Source organism: Anomalospiza imberbis, chromosome 2, assembly GCF_031753505.1.
Source record: "Anomalospiza imberbis isolate Cuckoo-Finch-1a 21T00152 chromosome 2, ASM3175350v1, whole genome shotgun sequence".
NCBI classification, from domain to species: domain Eukaryota; kingdom Metazoa; phylum Chordata; class Aves; order Passeriformes; family Viduidae; genus Anomalospiza; species Anomalospiza imberbis.
In genome coordinates this window covers 98,389,351-98,414,189 of record NC_089682.1, presented here as the reverse complement: position 1 = coordinate 98,414,189, position 24,839 = coordinate 98,389,351, and the positions used below count along the sequence as shown (strand labels likewise).

The window sequence follows — 24,839 nt, the reverse complement described above, 5'->3', positions numbered from 1 at the left end:
TTTTTTCCAGAGAAAAGAGGGTGAAATATTAAATACGCAAAATCCTTGTTAATACAACCAAATAATAATTAAAAGAAAAAAATTATGGAAAGTACAGAGGATCTTGTGTTTTCCTCTAAAGACCCTCATGGTTTTCTCCATTAATTCCTCACTCTCTGAGCATTCACACAAAAGGATTTTCAAATTTCAGGAGACATCACTATCTGGTGTTCAGTAATTAGACTGTAGACCTTGTGTATAGAAAGAACATTCTCCAGAGAAAACATATGCAGTCAGTAATAAGCCATTTATCAGAGCTGTGTTTTGGCATTCCGCTCTGATTTATAAGAAAATGTAGTCCTTGCATTTAATACAAGGACTTAACCTGTAGTGATAACATTAAAAAATGACAAATAGCTACAGTGAGTGAAAGACCAAATCATAATAAAGCACCAAAACATTTCTCTTAAATGACAATGGTCAAGAGTGAATTTTTAAATACTTTTTTTTAATAAAAGTAGATAAAATAGAGATAAAACTCTGTAAAAAGAGATAAAATTCAGTCTAAAAATATATATATGTCTGTAACTCAAGCTGTGCCTGTTTCAATTCCCTATAGATATGTCCATACTGCCTAGTGAAAGAGAAGGAATTAAAGGTTTGGACTCATCACTGATGTTGCCTAGTTGCAAATGTTCTCTGGTTCTATGTTGGACTTGCTCTCTCCAAGACTGAGGTGCCAGAGAAGTGGCAGATGTTTTAGGAGCCATGGCTGTGATAGCCCAGATGTGTGTTTCCATCTCTTGGACTTGATACCCAGGTTTGTCTTTCTTCTTTTTAAGCAGCATTGATCCAGACAATTGACAAATGACCAGGGACAGGAAAAATGCTGTTTGTAAGAATCAGCTGACAATCACGGTAGATTAACAAAAACTAATCTATCCTCATTGCATGAATTCCGCATCAGCCTGTTCACTGCCTATTGAGCCAGTTTTTCTCTTGAAAGTATTTATTAAAATATGACTTTAAAGACTTCAAAAAAATGATGTTATCCCAGGCTTGCCTGAATAGCTCCAGCAGGTTGTCAAAAATCACTTGGATTTCTCAGTAATCGTGGCTTTTTAAATGGCTAAGTGTGAATAATGTTTCATGAAACCTTGTATAAAGGCAGTTGACAAAGAATATATATATTTTCTTGTCAAGAAACACTTGACAAGTGTTTAGCAGATTAGCAAGCAATCTGCTAATGCCTGAGGCCCTGGACTAGCAGAAGAGTACCCTTTTCTGGCCTAATGAATTTTCTCCTGAGCTTCAGCTAAAAAATTAAACATAGATCTGATACAACAGATTAAGTCACATGAGCACAGACAGATGCAGCTCATCCCTGTCTCTATTTGACAATAAACATTATGTTCTCAATGCAGTAAAGCCAAGCAGCTCCCTGCTGTGGCTACATGAATTGTGGTGCACTTGAGCCTGGCACATCTCACTTGAACCAGGTCCTCATGCATCTCAAACCTTTCAGTCTACAGAAATATTTCTGAGGTTCAGGGGAATGGAAAATTTCATAATGTTTCTAGTTTGCCTCTTGTTATTTCTCTGCATAGAAAGCAAATTCCAGCCCTCCTCGAGTTTTACTCCTCCACAGGAGTAAACAATCCCATCAGACAATGATTAAACAGCTTTTCTCTCCCCTTCCCCCATTCTATTTTTCCTCAATTTCTCTAAATTTTCCCCGTGCGAGTCAAAGAGACCATGCTGAGACCAGTGGATCTTCCTGCTGCCCTTGCAGCACTTTGCTCCCGTGGGTTTTCCATGACAACCTCACCACCTTGCCCCACACAACCCAGCTGCCCCACTCCACCACACCGCGCTGCCCAGTGGGATGCTCTGGCCTCAATCCCTGCCAGCCACAGTTCACGCACAAACCAAGGGTTTGGCATCTGAAGCAGGTCATGGTGGCCCTGATCCTGCCACTGCCCCGTGAGGGAGCTGCGCCAGGGCCATGGAGAGGCCTGGAGAGAGCGAGCCCCAGCCTGCAAGTGCCCCTGGAGCAGGACATGGAGGAGACTCAGTGTTACCGCCTTGATTAGGAGACTGTTTTCTTATGTTGAAAGCTGACATTTGTCCCGTGGGATTGTTCCGTTCTTCTGCGGGAATCTAAAGGAAAACGTGGCAAAAAAAAAAGGAGGTGAGCATTGGACAGCAAGATTAGTAATCGGCCCCAAAGACAGGTTAGGTTTGTTGCCCACTTCAGTCATGTCCTTGCACAAGTTTAGTCTGACGGGCTGGAATGGCTGAAGGCTGGCCACAGCCCTCCTCAGAGTGAATCTGGCGGCTTTTCCCTGCCTGGTGACAGCTACGTGCATCCTTGCCCTGCCCCTCTGCCTGTCACTCTGGCCCTTCCCTGTTGGGAGCTCCTTCCCTGAGAACACCTGGTGTGTGAGAGCCTTCAGGGGCAAGAGGAGAACTGCAGAATGGGTTGAGGTGATAAGCTTAAGGGGAAGATGGTATCAGTCCCTGGCACAGCACCTGGAGCACAGGTGAGCTCATCCTCCCTCAGACTCAGGGGCCAGCAGCTGATGCAGAGGACCAGGACAGAAAGCAGTTCTGCTGCTCTGCAGCAGCTTTCCCTGACCTCTTCCCTTACTTCAAATCAGGTTAAAAGCCTCCAAGACTGATGATTTAAAATACATATATGTAAATATATATAATTTGGGAGTTGAGCCACTCAAAAGATTTCATGTTTTTCTTTGAAAGTGGATTGTGAATACCAGGTTTCCTACAGAAGCATCAAGCAGAACATAATGACATTTCAATGACACAAAATTCTCCCTTAAGTTAAAAAAACCCCAAATGCTAATATTGACCTAAGAGTTTGGGCAAAATGGACCCTCTTTAGCAAATGGATTCCCTTTTGTAAAACAGCATTTTCCAAGAAAACGTTATGCTGGAAAGCTCACAACCAGCTCCACTGTCAGGCTGCTAAAATTTACAGAAGCACCAGGAAACTGACAGAAGCAGTCCTTAAAAATCAGAAACACTCCTGGTTCTCTAGATGACAGAGCTATCCTTTTTTTCTTTTTGAAGACGTAAAGTGTATTGCTTACACACCTAAAATAGAGTGGAGGCCTGTGGCTCTTTCTTCACTGATGGAAGGTGAAGATTTTGGATTCCGGCAAAAGCTTAAGAATAATACTTACATTGACAATAAAACATTGTGGCTGCCACAAAGGATTGCACTTAGAGCAGATTTTTATTTTCTATGCTTTTGCTGCCCAACAATTACTAAAAAAATATTATGGTTTAAAAAAGACCTAAAAAACCACCACAAAAATTATCCCAACCACCCCCAAAAAAAAAAAAAAAATGACCTCCTAAAAAATATCCCAACATAAACAAAGAAGCAAACAAACAAAAAGAATCATTAAACAATTAGAGATCTTTCTAGAAAGTAAAGATATAAACACAAAACTAATACTGGAGTCCGAAGTCTGTATGTATCTTAACCAGTTGTGAAATTCCAAATATTTCTTAGAGTTTAGAATTCTGGCATTTTGAAAGGCTCCTACGTGCATTCCATTTTTTTAACCTTAGTTGCTGATATCAAGTAAGCATTGGCACAGTGCATGTACAAAACATGTGACTGCTGGATCTGGTTCCCACACAATAAAAATATGCCCAGGGCTATGGTGAGCCTTATTTATTTTGCAATAGGTTATAAAATGCCTTTTAAAAATATTTATGTAAGGTTTTAAGCATATGTGAACTGAGTTTCCTAGAAACTGTCCATGTAGGTTATCAAGAAATCAGTTTTTTTGAGATAGTTACCGCTTTCACTATAAATTTTCCTGAACTGTCCCAAGATGATAGAGAGGTCTCTGATTTACTTTTACAGCTTAGGTACAGCTGGACATCTGATGTAGTCAGTCCCAGGATAATAGAAAGTTTGATATTTCAGTATACTTTCAAGCAATGAGAACTGGAAGTTCTTCATCTCAAGAAGTATAGAGATTAATCCCTGCATAGAAGGATTTTGGATTTATTGTCTATTAAGTACTTTTAAAGCCATTTGCTAAGGGAAATCAATCATAAAACTTTGAAAAAGGAGACTTCTTTTGTGAAAATCAAACCAAATGAAAAGCTATAAAGAGGTTTGCAACTCCTCTTGTATCCATGAGAGTCCAGTGTGTTTCTTTCATCCTCCAACATGTAATTAATACTGGATTTTTTCTCATCCTATATTAATTTTTAAATATTTTTAGGGCAAAACAATATTTCTGTTGCACATGTGTACAGCATCCAGAATAAACTGCTGCATAGTGTCCCAACCCAAAAGCAGTATGCATATGTTAATCTAAGAAACAGGTACACTCCCTTTTACAGTCAGCACTGAAAATGTGCCAGGTAGTCTGAAATTTTAAACCCAGGCATTTTAGTCCTACTAAATACTGCCATTTTATCCTTAAGGCTTTCCTCTTACTTCTGAGCTTTCAAGATGTATGTCAAAGATTAATTCATTAAAATGTAAAATGCAAATTAAAAAAAAAAAAAACTTACTCTAATCTGTAGCACAGACAATCAAAAATCATCAGAGTAAGATTTAAATTTTAGTGCTTAGAAACGAAAAGAATCTTGCATAAAGAGGCAGAATAGAGCTCATCAAAGCATTTTTCCTTGGCCTTCACTGTTTTGAATTCAGTGTGTGTTTGTACCTGTGTATTTGAAAAGGGGAGTGCACTAGAGATTATGAGAATCACATTAGTTTAAAAATATCAGCTCATAAAGATCTGGAACTGTCACATTATTCACACAGGTCAGCGAACAGCTCATCTTCACACCATAGGGAGGTAAACAAAAAGTTTTTAACTTTGTTAATGAGATTGTGAGAAAGCAGAGTTACAGCTTTCTGTACTATGCTGTAGTAGTAAATTATGTTCAGACATTTTTAATAAGATCTCAACCACCAAAGCAAAATAACTCAGCTGGAATGCAAAACAAAAACAAACAGGAATGCAACTCCAGTGTAATTTGAATTTAAAAACAGCGTCAGGAAATCTAAATGAAAATTAAAACTGCCCTGGCCAGTCCAGTAAGCAACTCTCAAATGGTTTTAAGACATGCCAGTCCTAGATTCAGACCATCAAACATTTTGTGGGAAATCCAAACATAATACCAAAGAAATTCAGAAAAACTTCATACATGGCTTCAGGGAAAGTAAAAGTCCATCCAACCTGGCAAGAAAATGCTCCAAAAGCAGTATAAGTCTCTAATATTATTTTTATCACAAATACCTGTATTTACACTTCTACATCTCCTTTTCATCTCCTGCAGTGACTGATCAGCAGAATACCTCAGGCCTGCCTTAAATTCTGAAAGCCAGACCTTCTAGTTTTCAGATGATCTGACCACACCCATTCCTCCACCACAGAGTCCTTTTGCCTTCCTTCTGCTCTTGGCTGTAGCTGTCTATGTGATTAGGCTTCACACATATGCATTGCTGTATTTTAAAAAATACATAATAATAGAAGCATTCCCTGTAAGATTCATGTTTTCCACATCAGACTGAACTAGTTCCAACAAAAAAATCTTTGCTCTTTGGCTTTTAGCTATGACAGTGATTAAGACCTTATTCATAAGAAGTCAGTTGATATGTTTTTTGCTTCTAATAAAAAAATATTAATTTCCACAGCTTAGAGGCAAGAGGCCTCTGCATTATCATCACCCTGTATAATAAGGAATTCAGCATAGTAAATGTTGAAGGAGTGTCGAGAGAGAAACACCTTATTCTCTTAAAAGTCAATATATTTGTTTTTATACTGAGGTTTTGCATATAAAGCATTGCCAAATTCAAATGCCTAAAATGTCAAATTTCCTGCTATTATTAATGAACTGGGTGATACAAAAAGTGGTAGCTGAGCAACTGACTTAAAAAAAGGAATGTTTCAGAATTTGCCTGTTATCCAACTTCTCATGCTGTATTGCTAAACCAGCCTCAGCTGTAGAGAAGTTGCTGAGATTGGCATGTCCACATGAAACACCAGCTGGAATAAAGGGGTTCCATATATGGCTCTACACAACCACAGCTTGCTGGCTGCTGTTTGCTACATGATCTTCAAGTTCCAGCTTTTTGAAAGCATCTAATATTTGCCATGCGAAAAAGAAAATTGGCCTATACTTCATTCTTTCTTTATCCCAAATATGAAGCTTGCCACCAAAATTTGATCTTCTTGAAGAGCTATTCTGCTTTGAACTGAGCTGAACAGTCAGTATCTTGTGAGCAACCAGAGCTCAAAATTCTAAAATCATTCCATTAGAACTGAAGACTTACTTCAGCTCTACTTTTTGTTTCCCTTTGTTTTCCCTTGTAACTCTTAATTCTATAGTGTGTATTTTATCTTTCATTTCTGTGAGTTGAATGTAGAGAATATGATGGTTTAAAGAAAAGCACATTTGTTCTGAATTACAGTTATGAAAGATACAACAGTGTTTCCGTGCTTTCAGTTAACAACTTTCAAGTCAGCAAGCTTCATCATTTCCTCTATCATTTCTCTTGAATATAGTGTGAGCAAGCAACTGAATTAAGTAATTCTGACATGATACAGGATAAAGATTTCCAAGCTGTATAACTAAGACACTGGGGACACACATAATTGAAGTTTTTCTTCTAGACAGGCACCAGTAAGCGTGTGATCTTTCTAGTCTGGAAGTCAACAGCAATTTTGCTGTTGTCCATAGCCTTCCTTTCTCCCCTTAGATAATAGTGCTGTGACTGGGCTGTCAGATCTGCCTACCTATACTTACACTCAAATAAGAATTTCCTTATTGCAGATAAAGGCTCTTTTGCAAATCACCATCACAGCCAGAACCATTCAAGGCTGTACAGTCCTTCATAAATCCAAACTTGTTATTACAGACAAGATTATGTTCTCTTTGAATAGCCTTAAAGGCCCCTTCTGTCAGATGCAGACCTATATGTATAACTGATGCTCTAATTTCTTCCCTACACAATTGCCAACAGTAACATGATTCTGTTTGTTTGGCAATTAGTAAGTCTTTTTGTCCTTTTGCTGAAAACTACATTTTAAAATTACTACATTTATTTTACGGACATTAAACAATCACAAAAAGGTGTTCCTAAACAGTTTTTTTTTTTTTCAGGAGTTACACCTGAGCATCAGAGCAATCATCAGAGCAATAGCCATATAATACATTAGTGAACTTCTGGGAATAATACATTGTGTTTAAATAAATATTTTACTCTACCGTTTTGTTCACAGAACTAATAGCACCAAAAAGTTCACACAGCAAACAGAAATAACGTGTATTTGTGTAAGAAAGAAAACAGGCAAGATAGGCCTAGAGACCACGTGAATGTATGACAGCAATCATTCACCTATTTGTAGCTGAAAGAGCTCTCAAAACTGGTTTTTCAAGATGTGGGCGGAGGAGATTCTGTTTTGAAAGAAGTTGTGGAACTGTCAGTAATGTAAAATCAACTAAATCACAATCCAAATTTGTATGTATTTTCAAATTAGAAATACACATTCAGTTTTAAATGTAGGTTTTTTTTTTTTTAATAGAGTGTAGAAAAGGGGGTGATAATTTTAATTTTCTTTATTCAGCTCTGTCATTCAATTCACTAGATTTTTGATGAAAAACCCTTCCTGTTTATACATGTGTTCTGGTCATTGTATAGATAAGTCCTTGCATTAAAGTAGAATGGGTATTTTTGCAAAGGTAAAAATTAAAGGGAACTGTTGTTTGGGGTTTTTTTTTTCCCAAAATAATAAAGATAATTCAAGAAAATTATAAAGAGTAAATATTCATTAATTTTTGATTAAAAAATCCAAATAAAGAAAAAAACTGAATAATAAAATGAACCAAAGAGCAGAAATTACATTAAAACAGCCATTCATGAAAAGTGGTCAGAACAGTGAATTTATCATCAGAGAATTATCACTAGAATAAAATACAATTAGCAATATAATATAAATAATGAAATAATTAAGATGGCATTGACAGAAGAAGTCAGAAACATCCCAGGAATCCGAACACCAAAACTGTATAACTTTCAGAGCTTCATTTTCATAATCAAGTTCTCCATATTTCTTGAAAATCAGATCCTTTGAAATATCATCCTAAACTGGACATTAAGAAATCACAGAACATTTGAAAATGTAGGAGTTTCCCTGCATGGTAGGGAACAGTATAAAACCAGAACAGTTAACATCCTTACCTAGGTATGGTAGAAGTTAGTGTCCTAGCGTGGCTCAGTGTAGCAGCCTGGAAGGGAGGCACAGTCAAAGCAGACAGAGAGCTGAACTGTTCTTCCCCATCCAGCTGTCTGAAAAGTCAAGAGATTTCTCATTCAGAGGCTGAGTCACTTAAGGAGGAGGTAGGAGGTGTGGAAAAGGGTGGCACCTTGTAGAAATACCAGATCAATTAAGAGTACGGGTGAGTTGTTGTCCTTCTGTGCTTGCTGGTCTTTTCAAGTGCAGTAGGGTTGGGTTTCACAAAATGAACTGCCTTCACAGACCTTGAAAACAGAAAACCAAGCAATTACCATTTGGAAAAACATGCTTGAGTAATTTGGATTTTCCACAGAAATACGTGTTGCTGCGTCTCAGCCAGAGTTGCAGGTATTTACAGGGATGAACGTGAACTAGCACCATATTTCACCAAAGAGAAGTTCAGCAGAAGTGTTATGTGGGGATCACACACTGGGATTTGATCGGCATTAAGTATTTGCACCGTTTGGGTATGTGGGCAGAGGCAAAAGATCTGGGGGGAAATCCCTCCCACATCAGATCTTGTTGCAAGTCCCTCTTATCTCTGCACATTTGCATTTCTCCTTCAGTACTGCCAGCAATAAACAAACGAGGGAAGAACTTGTGTTCAGTTTTTTTTTTCTTTCTTTGAAATGGCTGCAAATAGGTTTGTAGAAGAACTAAGAACTGCCTTACTCTTTAAATACAGTAGTACAAAATCAGTACTTTTCTTATAGGAATACTGTATACAACTCCATGCTTCTCTTTAAGATACAGAGGCTGGTTTTAATGTATCTTATACAAGCCCATGTTATTTTATATATGGCAACTTTTGTAATGAAATATGTGAGAGGTCGTTTAGCAAGATGCTGGCCAACCTTTAGTGCTATTATCTTTTGTGAAAATTAAGAATTTCTTTGAACACAAAAATAGCAAACTGACATTAATTAACTTAGTAATACCCTGTATTTTTGTCCATGGTTTCCTTTTCATAGGCTTGGTACTCAGTAGTATGAAGCTATTCTCCAAACATTGGTTCTATTTCATAAAAGACAGCTGATGAAGCAGAGCAGCAGAGAAGAAAATACCACATATTATAGTGGTATAGTATAAACTATTATACTATTATATTATAGTATAAACTATTAACTACCACAAATCTCGGAATTAATGAATACAAGCATGCACACATTTCTAAATTTTGTACATCTCAAGTTCTGTGTCTCTTAAAGTCAAAAATACTTACAGCAGTCCTGAAATTTTCAGGTTCTATGTGTTTTTCTTTTTACAGTCAAGAAGAAACTTTTGTGAATACATCTCTTTACAGACATATTTAGAATTTAGTTGCCTCCCATATGAAACAGATGTCTTTCCCCATAAGAAATGAGGAATTGGCATTAAATGGGAATTAGCTTTAAAAAATCTACATACACTTTAATTTGAAATTGCCATCTACCTTTTATTTATAGAAACACCTGAGACAAGGAATATCTTCTTTTTTGAAACATTTTTCTTTCAAAATTCAGGTGCTACATCATATGAATTTCTTATCAGTTTCCATTCAACCAGACAAGCCCCACTTGTAAATCAGAGATATGCTTAACCTGTCTCACAGCACTACCTTCTTTAGCCAAAGTGTTTGAGAAACACAAATAGAGATGCAAACAATACAGTCTGGAGAAGTTAAATTTCTATTTTCCTGTATGTATGGCCTTTGAACACAGAGAAGAAACTTTGGGGCAGAGTAGGCCAGTTCTGCTAGCCTAAAAAAGCCCAAGGCTTATTCTAAGGCAGTCCTTGCTGAGTCTTTGGTGTCTGGTGTGGCAGAGTAGACAGTAGAAGATGCATACATATGAAATTCCAACAATGGTACTGACCTCAGCCTAGGAATGAAGCAGGCCAGCTGTCTTTTAGTGACTGGACTGTGACAACCAGTATATTCACGGGATGGTGAATTTTTGGTGTTAGTTATGCTGATAACTTAATATTTCAAAGCTGTAAAAAATAATTAAACCTTTTTTTAGACTAAAGTAAATCTGACTTACTTATAAACAGTCTGTCTCATTTTCTGTATTGTAACCACATGCAAGCATTGTTCCTAGTGAATAAAGAATATATGATTCAGTGCTGTATACCAGGAATTGAACAGTTTCAGCATAACCATAACAGCGAAAATGACACATAACTATTTTCCATGAAAAATCTTCCCATACTCTGAAGAAATTCAGCTTTCAGAAATTCAGAGGAACCCAAACTTTGCCTTTGGATCTCAGTATAGCATGTAACACTTACAAATCCAGCCATGCCCAGAGTGAGAGAAATGTCCTGCAGTCAGGTTTCATTTTTCTTTTAATTCTCTAGTATACAGTCCATATTAAATTGAAGGAAGGATAGAAGTGAAATACAGCAAAATATAATTTCTCAGACTATTTCAGAACTTGAATTATATCTGCCTTACTACCTTTCTCACTCTTAAGAAAACATCCAAGTTGAAGTACAGACAGAAATTATTCTAGACACAGATTTTTTCATAGTGTCAGAACACAGCAATGCAAAGAATACAAACAAGTTTGTATTTACAACTGATGACTATCAACTGAGTATGTAATTTACCTAATCATTGCACTGGGCCACGTACTACTATTGATTTATCACATTTCAAGGATTTTTAAATTTTTCTTTATAGTTCAACCAGTGAGGTGCTTTGGTGCAAACAGTAACTTGTTTCATATCTATCTATCAATAATCTACTTGCTGGAACTTAAGTAAACACTCTGCTTTTGCTTGTCATTCTCTCAAGGAAGTTCTCTGAAAAGTAGATACAAGCATAACTGGCAATATCCTAGGCTTGTATAACCCCATCAAAATCATTTTGATAGCTTGATTTAGCAGAGTATGTGGCCTGTCACAATTTATGATAGAAAACAAGAAACATCTTAGAATTCCTCCCTACAATAAATCCTCTTTATCCTTTATTAATAACCAGCAATTGGGACACATTAGTGATCAGTAATGAGAGGTCACTATCTCTTGTAGCTTAGATTTTTGACACAGTTTGGAGGACATTTCAAGCAGGCTCATTTTAAATACTTCATCTACTATGGAGGCTTATTTGCCATCCAAGGAATTCTCACAATGCCTGCTAAGAAACTGCCAGGAGGGGATGTTGACTTTTAAAATAGAATAGCACTGGCAGAAAACTGAACAGAAGTATTTCACAAGTGCCATAATTTAGTTTTGAATGGCTTATTCAGTGTCATTAAAGTCAAATGCTTATAGCACCCTACAGTGGCAATACATTACCATACTTCCTAACTCTTAGTTTTCTGAACAAGATGATTGTGTTCAGTGTTCTTAACTTCATCTTTATTCACTTTGCTAAAACTTCTATGTCCCTTGATTGCTAGTAAAATGCGTATTTCTCTAAATTATTTTCTTGTCAATTTTTGTTGGTTTTCCATTTTTCAGTACAAAACCTACTGCAAAATATTGTGCCACCTCCCCATCTTTGTTAAGGTTTATACAATAGTGTAATGAAAATAGCATAGTGTAGCCTAGCTCCATCAAGCTTTTGTGCAGATTCACAACACAGAGTTGGGAATGAACAGTGACTCAGAAGAAAATTTTTGGACAAATATGGTTCTGTGACTCCTCCCAAAAAGGGAAGAATACTTTAGAGAAGTCCTGTAATACTTCAGGCTTTCCAAGTAGGATAGGTTAACTGTGGTGTTATGGGTTATGAGATTCTATAACTGGTATGTTCAAAAGATTTGAAGACAGCCTAGCAAATAATGTTCAATTTTTTTAGTTTCAAGATAGGGTAAAGCAGCTACATTTAAGTTATTAAATGAAACATACCAAAGCCCATTATCCGGCCTGAGGACAAGGAGCACAGCATGTTCTGTACCCGTATCACTAAAGTTACTTTTCAAAAACAACTGTGTGGCCTCATCCACACTCCTACTGAAAGCAGTCCAGAACTTGTAACAAGGAGATCTGTCCATGCCTAAGTCTTTTTTCAGAGACAGATAATTGTCATGAAGAATACTGTGTCAGGGACTGTGCGTGATAATAGTATGGATGAACAGAGGATATTGCTCAGGTCCAGATCATATTCCTACTAAGTTAACTAGTATGGTCCTATTAATTTGCCCTGATTTCTCCAAATTTAACTGTGTTCAATAGAGTTCATGTCAAAAGATGACTAAAACTAAACACTCTGAAACAGATAGATAGGTGTAGGCAGTGGATGGTGCCCAGCTAATGCTGCAAGGCAGCATTTAGCAGACCAACACAGCTGGTTAAAGTAATCTTTACTGGGGATGTGGGTTGCACATCTTTGCCACCTGCACATTTTTCTTGCTTAAGCTTAGTGTAAGCTCACCTATATACATAGACAGCAGTTCCAACAGGTTAAGTCAAAAGGGAAGGGGTCACTTATGCAAAAAAATCCAGTGCAGCAAATAGAAAAGGAAATTATGCTCATGCATACGGTGACACCTTCCTCTTGAAGGTGACTAACACAAGGCCTGCTCCTCCCTAAATTCCCAGTCCAGCCCTACATAAAATAGGCTGATGGTTGAGACCTGTGCTACATCTTTGTACAGAGTTACTTTTCACTCTGGTCAAAATAATTAATCAAGGGAATATATTGCCTATGGGTACGCACTTACCAAGAGGTATGTGTGACTCAGAACCAGATTATGAATGTCTCTATGAATCCTAGCAGCATTCATGGCTGCAACACAGAGGAGAGGGAGAAATAAGTATGACCTTTTCTCCATGGGCAGGTTATTCTAACATTATAAATTCCCCCTGAAGATTCTGGTCCTCATGCTCCTTGACAGAAAAAATAAAATATACTAGTGATCTAATGTGAGATGGAAAGCCGTTTTCTTCATGGGCTTCCTTGCTCCTACTAGGATATGGGTTTTAAAGGTAAATAAGTGATGTCCTGGGCTGCCTTGCAAAGGGCAACTACTGGCACTGCCAAGTACCTGCGGTGCTTTGTAATAACTTTGTTCTTTCCTTTATGCTCAAAAATTAGAATTCTTCTGCCTAATTCACGTGCAAGGCTCATGCTGTTACAAAGTGATGATTAAGAGATGCCTCTACCCAGGTTTAGGTGCAGATGAGACCATACGCCCGAGTTAACAATACAGATTTATTTGAACAATGAGTGTGAGGTAGAGAGATAGAAGTAAATAGAAAAGAGGTGAGGGGGACAAGGGGGATGGGGGGGAAAGAAGATAGAGAGAGAGAGAGAGAGAGAGAGAGAGAGATGGGGGTCCAGGCTTGTTTAAAACTTTTCACCATTTATACATTTCTTATTAATTAGTATTCTTTCTCTATTGGTTAAACAATTCCCTCTACTCTAAAGCTAATTAGTCTGCATGCTCAGTCTTTCTCTTCTTTTGGGTTGGTGGGTTTCGTGGGTCAGTGGGTTATGAGTTGGTGGTCATGATCTCCCCTGTGAATTGTGTTTATTAGTTTTTTTCTTATCCTGGGAGTTCTGCCAAATGTCCTTGTAGCCTGCAAACTCTGCATTCTTAGTGTCCACAATCAGTGATACATTTTTCTTCCCAAGCTTTGCTAGCCTCCCCCTAGGCCTGAGATCACTGAAGTGTGTCAAGCCTTAAACTTTAGCAAGTTCTACAGACAAGTAATTTATCCTCCAACACACAGATAACAGTACCACCTTTATACAGCCCAAGTTCCAGCTATCCACAGAGACATATCTGGGGGGCCTTGGTGGCCATTGGTGTTCGCAGATGCCGTCTGTCCCATTACTGGGGTGATCCTTGTTTGACCAGTGATAGGCATATGAGCCATTGTTTCTCGTCACAGTTTGCCATGGTGAAAATTTTTGTCCAGATTCATTAAACAGAATGTGCTCACCAGATCTTGCCTTTACCAGGCCTGGAATTAGGGCCTTCCTGTCTCAAATTCGTCCCTTTTCTGCCCACTGTGTGGCTTATTTTATGGCAAGTTCCTTCTGTGGCCTAACAGGGTTTGAGACAGGCAACTGTGCTCTTTAGCTCTTTAACACACACTTAACTTTCTCAAAGAACAGGACAAGAAAGCAACAGCTTAGCAATTGGAAGGGTCACTTAGCATATGACTAAACCCAAGTTCAAATCATTCCTTCTTTTGATAACAGCTTATTTTTACCAGCAGACTACCTTAACCACCGAGTTATAATTTTTTGTGTAAGGGAACACAATTACCTGGGGTTTTCTACCTCCTGAAAGTTTAAATATTCACTGGAGAAAGAATAATGCTACAGCCCTTTTACTATGGCACACAAATATTGGCCTCACTACTGTCAAAATGAATATTTTGACATTATGTATGGAATTCCATTATGTATGGAATTCTCATTTTTCTTTTTGTGTTGGAATTCCTCAACACTTTTCACTCGAATTATATAAATAGGTAGACACAAGAGTTATTTTTAATATGATGTAGCAACCGGTGTTGTGCAGAGGCAGAAGAACTTATAAACTATTTCACTAGATTAAGTTACTGTCAAAGTGAGTACAGCATTTCACAAAGTCTAATAGGAAATACCATAATGCACTAGAGATAATGTGTTTTATGGATTAACTTTTGCCAGCCAATCCATTTCCTTTAGTTATTGTAGGTTACTGTTCCTGGGGAAGACCTTTCAACTGGTTAAATTAAGGCATGCAATCATTTTTTAACCACACCTTTCTGAATACAGGAAGGAGCAGTCAGGGCTATTTCATATGCATTTTTTGAATGCTAAGAAAACCTTAGTCACAATACAGATGTATTTGCAGCCAATTGTTCTCCCAAAGGGTGTGGCAAAGTTCATAAACTAAAGGAGGAAGAAGAAATATCATAAATAGTATGCAAAATGTCTCAAACTTTTCACATCTTCTAGTTGCCCCAAAAAATGTCTGAGCAGTGTCTTCTGTTCATAGCAGGTACCAGTACATTTCATGGAGGTACATTGTCTTCAATGTTATTTGGCCTGATTTTCCCACAATTTAAATAGGTCCTTACTCTGAAAATAAGTAAAATATATTTCAGAAGTCCCCAAAAGTCTGGTCCATAGCATGCTAAACTTGAATATTTTGGTCTTGCACCACTGCCATTACTGCCTTAGCTAAAGAACACAGTTACTAGTTTTATCAGTTACTGATAAGATCAGTTATTTGATGAAAATTGTGCTGAAAATCTGGCTAAGACAAATGACATCTGTGTGGTACTAGATGAATGGGTGTAACAAGTTTTGTAGCTAATGTCATTGACAAATAGCTTATTTGTTAACTTGTTACCAGTATCTGAATTAACAAAGAACATTCACATAGGTGGCTAAAGAATCAGAATGTGACCTACAGTGGTAGAGGGAGTATGAGAATTAGGATTAGATGTGCTTTTTTCATTAAAAAGTGACTTTGTCATATCTCTATCAAATCCCCAATGAGAGAGCTCTGGGAAAGAACAAACAGTGCTGATCTCAGGAAAAGCCATCTCTAAAATATGTTAGAAGAGACAAAGTAAAAAGGAGAAAAGTTTTTTCCTGCTCCTTGTCTGAAATTTTCTTATAGCATTTAATTGGTGATGGGCACTGGAAATATATAGGAGACAATCCCCACAGGCTGTTCTTTTTTATGGTGCAGATAAGGAGATGTATCTGCCCCAAAGAATGATATCCATGTGAGGAAGTTCACATTACACTTATCTGATAGACTGGTTCTCCTCTCCTTGCCCTGGTATTGTGTTCAGATTTTCTGCTTGGGCTTAGCAGCCTTCTCTTGTAATTCCTTCTTTTATTATTTGGATCAAATTAGTTGACTGAGAACTTGATTGTCATTTGAAAGCCTACATGGAAATTTCATACCAATCAAAACAACCCAACAAACCAATATGCCATCTATTTAATGAAATCTTCCTTTGACATACATTCCATACTGGTGTTATCAGCACACTCACCTGCAGTGCATGATAGCCAAATGTTAAAGATTGTGATCCTGTTCTCTATCCACATCAAAGCTGAATATGGACATGGAAGAAAAGAAGTGTTTTCCCTGTCTCTGGAAGATGCTGGCTGTGGTGTAGTTAGCACAGAACAGCTTATTGTAGAAGAGTTGTTAGAAAATATGTTCAAAAATCAATAACTGCAAAAATAAGACACAGACCAAAAATGTGAATCGGAGAGGATGGAGATGAACTTAAAAAGGTTCAGAGAAGAAAAAAAAGATGATTGAAGATGGATAATTACTTCTCTCCACACTGAACAAATGTATCAGCTAAGACTGTCTTAGTGTGGTGAAAGGAGATGTAAGTGTAAAAACATTGCAAACAGTACGAGAAGGGTGTATTTCAATTCTCCCCCAGTAGAAGAGCTATTTGGCATCAACAGAGAAGAGAAGAGAAGAGAAGAGAAGAGAAGAGAAGAGAAGAGAAGAGAAGAGAAGAGAAGAGAAGAGAAGAGAAGAGAAGAGAAGAGAAGAGAAAGAAAGGAAAAAAAGAGAGGTGCTTCTTTCTACATGTAGGATGCAAACTCTCCTTACTGCAGGAAGACATATTTCCAAGAGTTTATGAAATGCAAGTTTATTTATATATGTATCTGCCTGTACTTGTACATGTGTGTGAGTGTATGCATGTATGTACTTATATAGGCATGTGTGTGTAGCCATACATCAAATAGCTCAATGAGACACAAGCCTGAGGAAGAGAAAAGCAGTGATGGTTATTAAATAAACAGAAACTCCGTTGGGCTAAAGAAGAGCCTGACAAGCAAATTGATAAAGACTCTAAGGACACTTAGGGAAAGCAACTTAAATGCTCTCCCTATTCTTCCACTCTCTCCTGAACTCCTGAATTTTGCTTTTGGCAACCATTGGAGACAGAATACAGGGCTGACCAAGGAGTGCCACTGTCATGTTATGCCCCTATGGTCAAAATTTCTATAATGCGCATAACTTAAATTGCATTAAAATTCTTTCCTAATTCTTTGATGATGGTGCAAACAATTAGCAATAAAATCAAAGTGATACTATTTATTCTGTGGAATGTTGATTCATCAGGTATTAAAATAAGCCTTAGTGAAGGGGTTGTCATTCAGCCCCTCAACTGAGAGTCATACAGCATTGTCCCTTTATTTCTTCAGACTTTCTTCTCTATTTACATGACAAATGTGGAAAGTATGCCATTATGTAAACATGGACAGAATTTTACTTTGTTTGTACATGTTTAAGACCCTTTCCTTACTGATATACACCTTTGCAATCCAGTAAAATTTTTCACCAGTTCAAATAACAGAAAAATAGTAAATCAGATTTATGTAGTTCATCTGCAGGAGTAAAATTGAAAATGATATCACAGAAATAGCACCAGCCCTTCACATTCCCCTTCCCTAGAAAATAATTCAGTTGGCTTGTTGTTCTCCCTTATCCACAGAATTAGAAGGTTTAGTTGCATTTCCAAGCATCTTCCAAGGAATAAACTTCAGGTTCAGATTTCAATCACAAACTATGTCAAGGAAAGGAGAATACTGTTGCATTCTGGGTTGGGTCAGTTAGGGGTCTTAATAAATGTTAGTTAGATTGGCTCTGTGTACCCCTATTTCCCCCTCATAATGTTTCACTCCAAGCTGTCTGCTATAGGAGCTTTCCCCTGTCAATCTTGTAACCACTCCCTTCCCCTCGGAAAGTTCTGTATCAGTCACCCCACCTCTGTAATCCCATTTGTCCCAGAACGCTGTACACACACCTGTTATGTTCCCATAGGATGCCATGTTCCACGTCACTCCGCTGTTGTCTGTCCCCACTGGGCGAGGGGGGCTTCTGCCCCTGTTTGCCCGCCCCCTCTTTAACCCCATGTTCCCTTTGTCCAAAGCGCCATTTTGCCCATGCGGGCTTGGAAACAGCTGCATTGTCCACCGCTGCAGCCATGCGGGAATAAAGAGTTCTCAGCCACGTGGGCAGACTGCGCTTTCTCTCACCCTTTGTCTCGCCTCAGCGTCTGGCTATGGCGCAGCAGACCCACGCGGAGGCTCAGCCCTAGAGCTCCGCACACATGTGGCGACCCCAGTCTCGCCAAGAGCAGCATGCTAGCCGGGCACCCCCAGCTGCCCGGGACCGGGGCAAAGTAAAACCAAACGCCGCAGAATACATTTCCTTAATCAAAACATCTGCAAACAGGGCCTTAACAGCTGGAAAGCTGAAGAAATAACTGAACTTTCTTCTTGCCTTTTCAAAATATTTGTCCTTTGATATAAACTGGCCAATAGACTGTTAACAAAGTCAGTACATTTTAAATATCAACTTTTCCTTCCCTTTTATTTTGAGTAAATAATATTCTTCTATAACTTGTTGTCCAAATTGTGAGTATTTTGGAAATAATGTTGGCAGAAAAGAAAACTTTCACATGAGTTTTTATGTTCAGTACATGAAAAAGAAGTTAAGATATTTTATTTGTTTTTGTTGCTGTTGTTAAATGAAATTAAAACAAGGCTGGGCTTTGAAATGGGATGATTTTTAAATAATTTGGGTGATATTACAAGGGAAAGAATCAAAACAGAATTATTATAATTGTCTGGATGTAATCACAGAGGCCCAGATAAGTTACTCAGGTTCTAGATCCTGCCACAGTGCAGTTAAGAGAATAATGTGAAGAACCCAGTAATTTCAGGTGTAGGCTTCTCTGGATCTCCGTGCAGGCTATTAGCCTGAGAGACCTAAATGCCAATTAATGTGTAAGTAAAGAATTTGAATTCTACTCAACAAAGGAGACGCCAGACCAGTGACATCAATTTTCAAACACTTGTTTCCTCAGAGCTGGGCAAGACTTTCTATCACAGGCCCTATTTAGCAAAAAAAGCTAGGCTAAATCAAAAGCTATGCTCCTATCTCTAAATTTATCACTCAAGACACCCCTAATGTAATCTCACACAAATGCAGATTAAAGTAGGTCAGAGGATTGGGCTGTGAAAGTTACTGTTTCTCTCCACTGTTTTGAAAGGGAGCCTAAAAATGACAAGTCAGATTTAGGCACCTACACTGTAGATACCTATACATGTCAGATACATTCCATGTAGTGGCAGAATTTCAATTTTTTTTTTCTCTTGTGGAAAGCAATGGCTTCTTGTCAAATTAAAAGGAAAAGCAAACAAGGATGCAGGGTTTTTTTTTCTCTCTGTCTGGACAAAATTCAAACTTATTCTGCAACCTCAACAGTACTGCATCTATAAAAACATGCTCCCCTACAGCACTGTGGTCCCTCACACAAAAAGTGTGTCTAGAAAACTATAATCCGGCCATGTGGGAGTCTAACACACAAAGAAATTGTAAGATGAGAGAAAAGAGAAGGGAGAAAAAAAAATTGGTTTTCCTGACAGTTGCGTTCCTTTCACTCATGGGTACTAAGGAAATATTACTTTTATTCTTAGAAAGAATATGTCATATTTTTCTGCATCTGACTCCTCTAGCTATAGCAACCATAAGACTTGAATTTTGGGGTTTAACTGCTTTACTTGTAGGTGTCTGTATTCACTGTGTTCAGATCCCTGATCTTCAGATAAAACAGTATTAAATGAGTTTTGGCATTTTCTATGAATTTGTGAATAGAACCTCATAGCATAATCACAATCTTTGAATTCTAATTTTTTTCTTAATTTTCTTAATATAATTTTGAAATTAGCAATCCTGCTCCAGAATATTTGAGACTTCTAAACTCACAATGCTGAACTCATTTTAGGTTGAAGCAGAAAGCTCCAAGCTAGTGAGCTTTGTTGTAACTTAATTACATGGCCAAGCTGGGTGTGTGAAAATATCCAGTGCGCACTGGAGAATAAATTGCTGGGCTTGGTTTTTCTTGATTTACAAGTTGCTGTAAGTGGTGCATGTTCCCTGGGAGTGGTGAAAAGTAGGGGTGTGTTAAACAGGTTTAAGAACATTTTAAAGAAACACTGTCAGGTTTGAAACATAGTAGATTTGGTGTACATCCTCCTTCCTTCCAAATAACATTTTCTGTTTCTGTGGTTACAGACAGCTGAGCTGCACACTGACTCTCTGTTTAAGCAAGACCACAAAATCCAGTGTAGCAGTTATGTGTCCCGCTGTTGCTCTCCTTTTTTCTTTATTTTTGCCATCAGTGGGGAAACGAAACTGTCAGAATTGCTGTTCTCTGCACTCCTTGGAGAGCACAATACACGTGCCATTGAGTTCAGCCAGTAAAATCTTGTGGTTTTCTGCAAAAAATAGCTGTGGTGAGGACAAGCAGCTTCTGGATCAAACAATTTCTCTGCTCAGAGTTGTACAATAGTTATTGATAGTGTTGCTGGGGCCACCACTTCAAGGTCTGAAACTCTCCAGTATAAAGTCTGGGCTGCAAGTTCCCAGGAACCTTGGAAAAGTCACATGATTTTGAACCTAAATCTTTTTGTTTCTCAGAAGTTTTGCATGGAGAATGGACATAATTTTAAATTTTTTATACACATAGCACTGATTTTGAGCCTTGGAGATCTAGTGGGTATTTCCTTCTTCTGGATATCCTAATGGAACTAAGGATAATTCCAACTGAAAATGAGAGTAAACTTTCTTAAACAGATTTCACAAGAGATGTCTGGAATATCCTTTTCAATAGCTTGTTTAGTATAGGAGAATAGAATCCGCTGAGCAGAGTGTATATACAAAATTCTGTATATACAAACAACGATTTGCCATTATTGCAAACAACTGAAGTATTTGTTTGGAAGGATTCAATGTTATTCTCTAGGCAACATTTTGAAACCCCTTTTTCTTCCCAAAGCTGGTAAATCTGTTAATTTTATTTATCTCTCCTGTGGCATTATGCTATAGAACTTGCAGTGTTATTCAGAATTCTATAAAATAAAAACATTCAATGTCAAAAAGTCCAGGAGAATCATAGAATATCCTGAGCTGGAAGGGATGCACAGGATCATTAAGTCCAGCTCCTGGCCCTGCATGGGAAGTCCTCAAGAACCACACCCCACGACTGAGATCATTGTCCAAACACTCCTTGAACTCTGGCAGGCTTTGTGTCATGACCTCTTCCTGGGAAGCCTGTTCAGTATTTAGTTATTTGAGTAAATACCCCCTTTTTTAAATTCCCCATTCCAAAGGTAATAGGGGAGCACCTTGACATGCTCACAAATCATTGTTTGCCAGAACAACACTTAGTCCATGAAAAGGGGAGAGTGGAGTTGTGACTTGCAAGTGCCATGGTTAGGAGACACAGAGCAGAGGGAGACTGAAATTTGGAAGCAGGTATCAAAGTAACTGAAGAGGATTTGAAATAAGAACGAAGGATAAATATGTCAAAGGAGAAATAGAAGTAAGCAAGAAAGGATCTCAAAGGTCAAAGATTAGTCTGATTTCATACACTGACAATGCAAATCCTCCATGGTAGTGTTCATGAAGGGTTTCAAGAACAGTATCCTTGTAAATGAAGATTAATGTATCCTTCTGTTTTAAGCAATGGTAGAGATGTTTGTGTAAAAAATAGAAAATTCTTTGCCCAGAAATTGTACACTTTAGAAAAACTGCAATCAAATGAAGATAGACAGGATGAGCAGTAGTGTTGCATGAGAACTATGTCATGAACAATGCATGGTATGTCAGCTATTCCATCCACATGGCTTATGTTTGGGACAGATTAATATCTGAATTATGCTGCAGGAGCAAATAAAGGCAAACACAGACGATGAGAAAAGAGGGTTGATGAGTTGCAAACAAGGGAACCAAGTGATTTGAAGACAATGCCACAAGCAAGCAATACTCAGAAGTTTGGGCATGAGGGCAAGGGCAGTTATAGCTTTTCAATGCAATTTTTTTCTCAGGGTTTTGCAAGGTCAGTCTCCTAAACCACCAAAGGTATCACTGCAGGGACTACATGTTCAGATAGCACCACAGAGATTGCCATGAACCAGTATCTCTATCATTTATCTAACTGTACAGTGCAGTGATCCAGTAAATGGGTGTTGACAATAGGTTTTGCAGTGAACAGCAAGGGTGTGGTTTCTTTATCAGTTTAAACTGATCTAGTACCACATTCCCACCGAAAGTAACAGTTGTGCCTGGCCTGTCCTGCCTTCTGCTGTGCTCTCCAAGTAGTCCCTTGGATTGCCTTGGTCATCACCAAATGTCAAGATTTAATTCACTTCAAGTCTCATAATCAAAAGAATTGAAGCAAAGCATGTGGAGAAAAATATATTCCAGGTAGGCCAAGTCCATTCCATTGCCAGAGTGTGATTGGGTGGTTTACATCAGTCAGGAAATCACCTTTTTCAAGTTAGCACCTTAATTTAGTAACTGTTATAACCAAAAAAACCCACAAAACCAATATTTTAACCTTTCTCTGAATTCAGTTGTATTGTTATAAGTGATTGTTATTAGTAATTTCCCTGCCCTAACAGCTACAGTTTTTAATACAAGAGGTGTCCCACAGTATTTCAATTGAAAGTATTTTCTAACATTTAGAAGGAACCATCTATGGCTTTTCTGAGGGTGTCCAAAGTTTCTTTCATTAGCTTTTCTCTCATCTACAAATCACACGTTGTTCAGATCTCTACATGCATACGTATGGGAAAGGTTAGTAAAAACATAATTTGGTAAATAGCTGTAATTTGCCAATTTTTACCACACCCTTTTCCATAAGGAGTAACTTTGTCTAATATCAACACTTTTTTCATATTAATGGTCTTTGATACCTTTCAGACACTGCTGGGAAGGGTAAAATTTGAGGATGGGATTTGAATGAGAGGAACTATCACTTGAGGTTTAAAAGAAGCTGTCTGACCTCCAAAGTAGTCAAATGTGCTCCAGTACTTTAATCATCACTGCACTGGATTCAGTCCAGTAAATATCATTTTTGTACTGGGTAATCCAGAACTGGACAACAGTACTCGAGCTGTGGCCTCACCAATGTTGAAGAGAAAAAGGATCCTCTTCCTTATCCTGCTGGCAATGCTCTTACTAATGTAGCCCAGGAACCTGCTGCCCTTTTTTGCTATGAATGGTGTGTTAGCAGCTCACGGTCATCTGGTGTTCCACTTCCTGAAAACTTTCACTCCAAAGACCTTTAAAGCAAAGCAGCTTTCTAGCCAGTGGGTCTCCAGCATGTACTAGTGCTTGGGGTTATTCCTCCACAGATATAGGGGCTTGCCTTTACCACTGCTGAAGCTGAGATTCCTCTCCTCCCTGTTCTCCAGCTTGTCGCAGTCCCTCTGAATGGCAGCACAACCACTGGCACACCAGCCAGTCTGCCCTGTTTGTACCAGCTGTGAACCTGCTGGAGGTGCACTGGGCTTCTCCATCCTGATCACTCATAAATATGGACAATAGCATCAGCCCCAGCATTAAGCCCTGACATTCAGCACTAGTGGCTTTACCAGATTAGATTCAACCATCTAAAGCACAGACCATCCTGCTTCTTGTGATGAAAGCCAATTTCTCTTCTTCCTAAGCAGCATGTACACTATATAAATTGCTACCATCCCAGAGGGAAGACCAAGCCAGAATTAATAACTTTGAAAAGAAGCCCATGCTTTCTCTCTTTAATTATATAGATCTTCTTTTCATGTGACAGCATTAACCAGCTTCCTTCCTCATTTTCTCCCATTCTTGCCACATCCCATCTCTGACAACCATGTAGAAAAAATTAAGGGCTTCCTTGAACATTTCATTTAATAACAAACAAGAAGGAAGGAGGCAATCACCCATACTTTGGCAACTCTATAATTATAAAGTCAATGAAATGTAAACCATCTTCACTACTGCCTTCTAAATAATTTCTTGTAATTACTAAAATGCACTGATTTATTTTCATTCTTCTGTTGTAACAGAAATTGCTATCAAAAAGTTTGCAAAAATAAAGAATATTAGAAGTCCAAAATCCAAAATTCACACACAGGAAGATGTTTAAATGTAAGCATAAATTTGTATTAGAAGCAAAGGAGAAGAACATAATAAATAGGCATGTTTTATTGCAGTATTTCCACTGAGGTATTTAATCACTTGCAGTTTTGTGTAAGTACTAGAGAAGTTGTTCCATGATGAACATCCAAGCTAATCTGAGTACAGATGTACTGTATCTCATTAGCAGTAGTACTATGGAAGGAAAAATAAACAACTGCTTTGATTTATCAACATGGTACAGAATATGCATTCAGGTAAATACATGACCACACACTAGAAGCAGACTTCATAGATAGTATGCAAATGAGTGAAACTTTAAGCACCACTTTATGTGTTTTAATTCCACAGTAAATTTAATGTATGTATGAAATAAATATTAGTTTACTGAGCTTAAATATGGTCACGTACAAAATTAAAGTTCCGCATGACAAGCTTTCTCTATAGTTGTCCTGAAAAGTGTGCCACCATACAATCAGGAGGAGTCTCAGTTCTGGCCCCTGGGCCGTTCATGCAGTCTCTGATCCTAAGGTGGCCACATGTCCCTTGTGTTACTTTCTTATCAATTTGTAGTTAATGGAGTGGTCCTTAGTCCACTCCATTTCCTTGAGGAAATGGTGGTGTACATCAGTTCCAGGTGGCTGGAACTGGTTCCAGTGTTCCAGTTCCTGGAACTCCAGTT

At 38.1% G+C, this 24,839-nt stretch overlaps 1 protein-coding gene across 7 annotated transcripts in view; it reads right to left on the bottom strand.

Moving 5' to 3' along the window:
- The window catches only part of SCEL (sciellin), a 138,141-nt gene that overhangs the window by 36,990 nt on the left and 76,312 nt on the right, over positions 1-24,839 (bottom strand). For 4 of the 7 annotated variants that reach the window (XM_068182410.1, XM_068182416.1, XM_068182413.1 and 1 more), the window contains exons 2-4: positions 8,404-8,518; positions 8,219-8,326; positions 2,061-2,139 (exon numbers count right to left, since the gene is read on the bottom strand). In XM_068182410.1, coding sequence (XP_068038511.1) covers positions 2,061-2,103 — 43 coding nt within the window. In that variant the 5' untranslated portion in view covers positions 2,104-2,139; positions 8,219-8,326; positions 8,404-8,518. The remainder of the gene's footprint in view (positions 1-2,060; positions 2,140-8,218; positions 8,327-8,403; positions 8,519-24,839) is intronic. The other 3 variants (XM_068182412.1, XM_068182411.1, XM_068182415.1) reach the window with 2 other exon arrangements.